Raw genomic sequence first — 2,690 nt, 5'->3', positions numbered from 1 at the left:
CACACATTCACTGTGGGGCTATTGCTTCCCAGCAGTTGAAAACGCACAAAAAAAAGAAGATATCACCAAAAAAAAAAAAAAAAAAAGTCAAAATGAATTATGTCTCTCACCTGCTGCCAGTTCTCCTCCAGGGAAGGCATGGCCGAGAAATAACCGGTGTCGTGCACCAGTTGAAGTTCCTGGAAAATACTGTAATTCGCCAACACGTCCATGTTGATGCGATTAAGTTGAGAAGAGAAAAAACCCACCACAAAAATATAGATATGTGTGTGGAACGCGACAAAGTCCCACAAGAATCCACCGGAATGGAACGCACTCCAAAAAAAAAAATACAACACGATCGTACAAAACGATAAAAGCTGAGATCCGTGCTTATTATAGTTTTTTTTACTATTATTATTATTATTATTATTGCCTCCGTGCGTGCACCTGAAAGTCCTGCCTCCACCTCCTCCTCCTCCTCCTCCTCCTCTCTCCCAAAGATGAGCACTTATTAAGAAAATACAATCAAAATAGACAGAGGAGGGGGGGAAATAGTTGTATAAATCCGCTACGCCAGTCCAGTGTGTCACTCACGCACACACACACCAAACACGCGTCTTTTCTTTTACTTTAGAATAGAAGTGCAGCAGCATTGGTTGGTCAGGGGTAATAGTGTAGTAGAGGGAGGGTTGCCAGGTCCTGGGCTCAGGCTGGCGCTAGATGTCTGTCTGGGGGAAGGAAGGAAGGAAAGGACTTCAAAAACAAGCAGAAAAACGTCCATCTATGTCCGCATGTGGCAGATTGGAATCTTTGTGAAATAGAATTCCGGCGTGTTGTTGTTGTTGTTTGGTCTCTTCCATGCAAGGCATGCAGCTCCTCTCCTCTCCTCCTGTCCGGGAACCAGACTCCAGACTCCGGGCAGCAGGCTGCAGGCAGGAGTGGATGGATGGATGTAAGGAGGGGGGGTGTAGTGAGGGGGGGGCTGACAGTCACTCTCTACTGCCGCTGCAAAAAGCACGGGAGAGAGCCTGGCCAGTGTTGCCAGACTTTGTGGTTTCCACGAAAACAAGCCCCAAAAAGAAGCGACTATACTAGGGGGTCCACCGCAGCATGAGGGGGTCCCCCCCAGCAAAAGGAGTTAGTATGCCATCTAAATCAGCTTTACCACTTGAACCGTATTCATCGGCTATTTGAAAATAGCAGATCTAGAAGGCGAAAAACATTTTAGACACACACATCATCTCTTATGGGGGTCCCTGACACAAAATTGAAAATTGTGAAATATTTTCAGATGTAGGGGTCCGGCCACGGACAAATACACATTATTTCGGGGTCTATAACTACAACAATAGAAAGCAAGTACCCTAATAAGCAACTACACTTAACTACTGCTTTATAAGCAACTTAACAGAAAAAGAAAAAAACAAGCCCTAAGACGCTTATAAAAAGCGGACGTGGCAACGCCAGTAGCTTGGCTGGCCGTGGGATGGAGGAGGGGAGGAGCCCGCGCGTCAATCAATTTCGTGCGTGACCTTATAAGGTAAATAGGGTTGATGATCTCACTCGCGTCCAATTAAGGCGGCGCCGAAACGGAGGGGAGGGGAGTGGGCGGAGGCTAGAGGGGAGAGGAGGCACGCCATTGGCCGCGCGCGGCTGTCACTCCGGCCCCAACATGGCAGTGAAAGGTGAGCTATTTTTAGAAGGCTATATAATGAGGCGCGCCGACGCTGGAGCCTCAGTCAGTCAGAGAGAGCTGTGCGGCTAAGAAGGAAGCAGAGCAGTCTGCTCTCTCTCTCTCTCTCTCTCTCTCTCTCTCTCTCTCTCTCTCTCTCTCTCTCTCTCTCTCTCTCTCTCTCTCTCTCTCTCTCTCTCTCTCTCTCTCTCTCTCTCTCTTTCTCTCTTGTTCTCTCGTTCTCTCTCTGTGTCTCTCTGTACAATCTACTATTACACATCTCACAGAGATTCTCAGCCTTTTTTGTCTCCGCCAGGCCGAAAGGCATGACCGAGACTGTTTTGCACCCTGTCCGTGTGTTTGTCCATCCGTCCGTCCGTCCGTCCGTAGTTCCTAATCTCCGGCACCACTGGCTTGATCGCAGCGAAACTGTGCACACACACTCCCTGGATGCAAGAGCAGAACCTCTAGCCCAAATGTTTCACATGGGCCTGTTATAGCGCCACCAGGAGGCCGATTTGTGCAAAACACATGTTTTTGCCAGTATTCCTACAGATTTTGTCCAAACATCAGGCAAATCGTTACACAGTATCTCCATAGTCAATAAACGAAATCGCTCGATCCCCCAACGGAACCTGAATGAGTCTGTAACCTGCATATGGAAGTATCCAATCTGATATATGATGAACCCTTGGTGTGTGCCTGCTTATCACCTCACTGACATGTACAATTGCTTTCAATGACCTGTGCCTAACTCGATATAGCGTTTAAAGATCATGGACTGTTTTCTATATACATACATGTTTTTGGAGATTTTACGTTGTGTATTTGTTTTGTTGTCTGTTATCATTTTCTTTGTGAGTGTTGCCTGTTTTTTGTTTTGTTTTGTTTGGATGTTGTTTATATCTTACTCTCACTGTTTGGAGATACTCTGTGTATTTGCTTATTTGCTTCAGTAATTGTCTGTACTACCTATGAGTATGTAAAATAACAAAAACGAATAAACAAAACGTTTAAAAAATAAAAAAATAAAAAA

The 2,690-nt window shown here is 45.8% G+C and overlaps 1 protein-coding gene across 2 annotated transcripts in view; it reads right to left on the bottom strand.

Annotated features, from left to right (window-relative positions):
• The window catches only part of LOC311065225 (Krueppel-like factor 7), an 88,789-nt gene extending 87,907 nt beyond the window's left edge, over positions 1-882 (bottom strand). For both annotated transcript variants that reach the window (XR_014602805.1, XM_084085453.1), the window contains exon 1: positions 111-882. Coding sequence is in view for 1 of the 2 variants with exons in the window: in XM_084085453.1 (XP_083941579.1) it covers positions 111-212 (102 nt within the window). In the remaining variant the exon portion in view is untranslated. The remainder of the gene's footprint in view (positions 1-110) is intronic.
• Between the last annotated feature and the right edge of the window lie 1,808 nt (positions 883-2,690).

This window comes from Gymnoscopelus microlampas (assembly GCF_963454915.1).
Source record: "Gymnoscopelus microlampas genome assembly, chromosome: 17".
NCBI classification, from domain to species: domain Eukaryota; kingdom Metazoa; phylum Chordata; class Actinopteri; order Myctophiformes; family Myctophidae; genus Gymnoscopelus; species Gymnoscopelus microlampas.
This window is presented reverse-complemented; position numbering and strand designations above follow the sequence as displayed.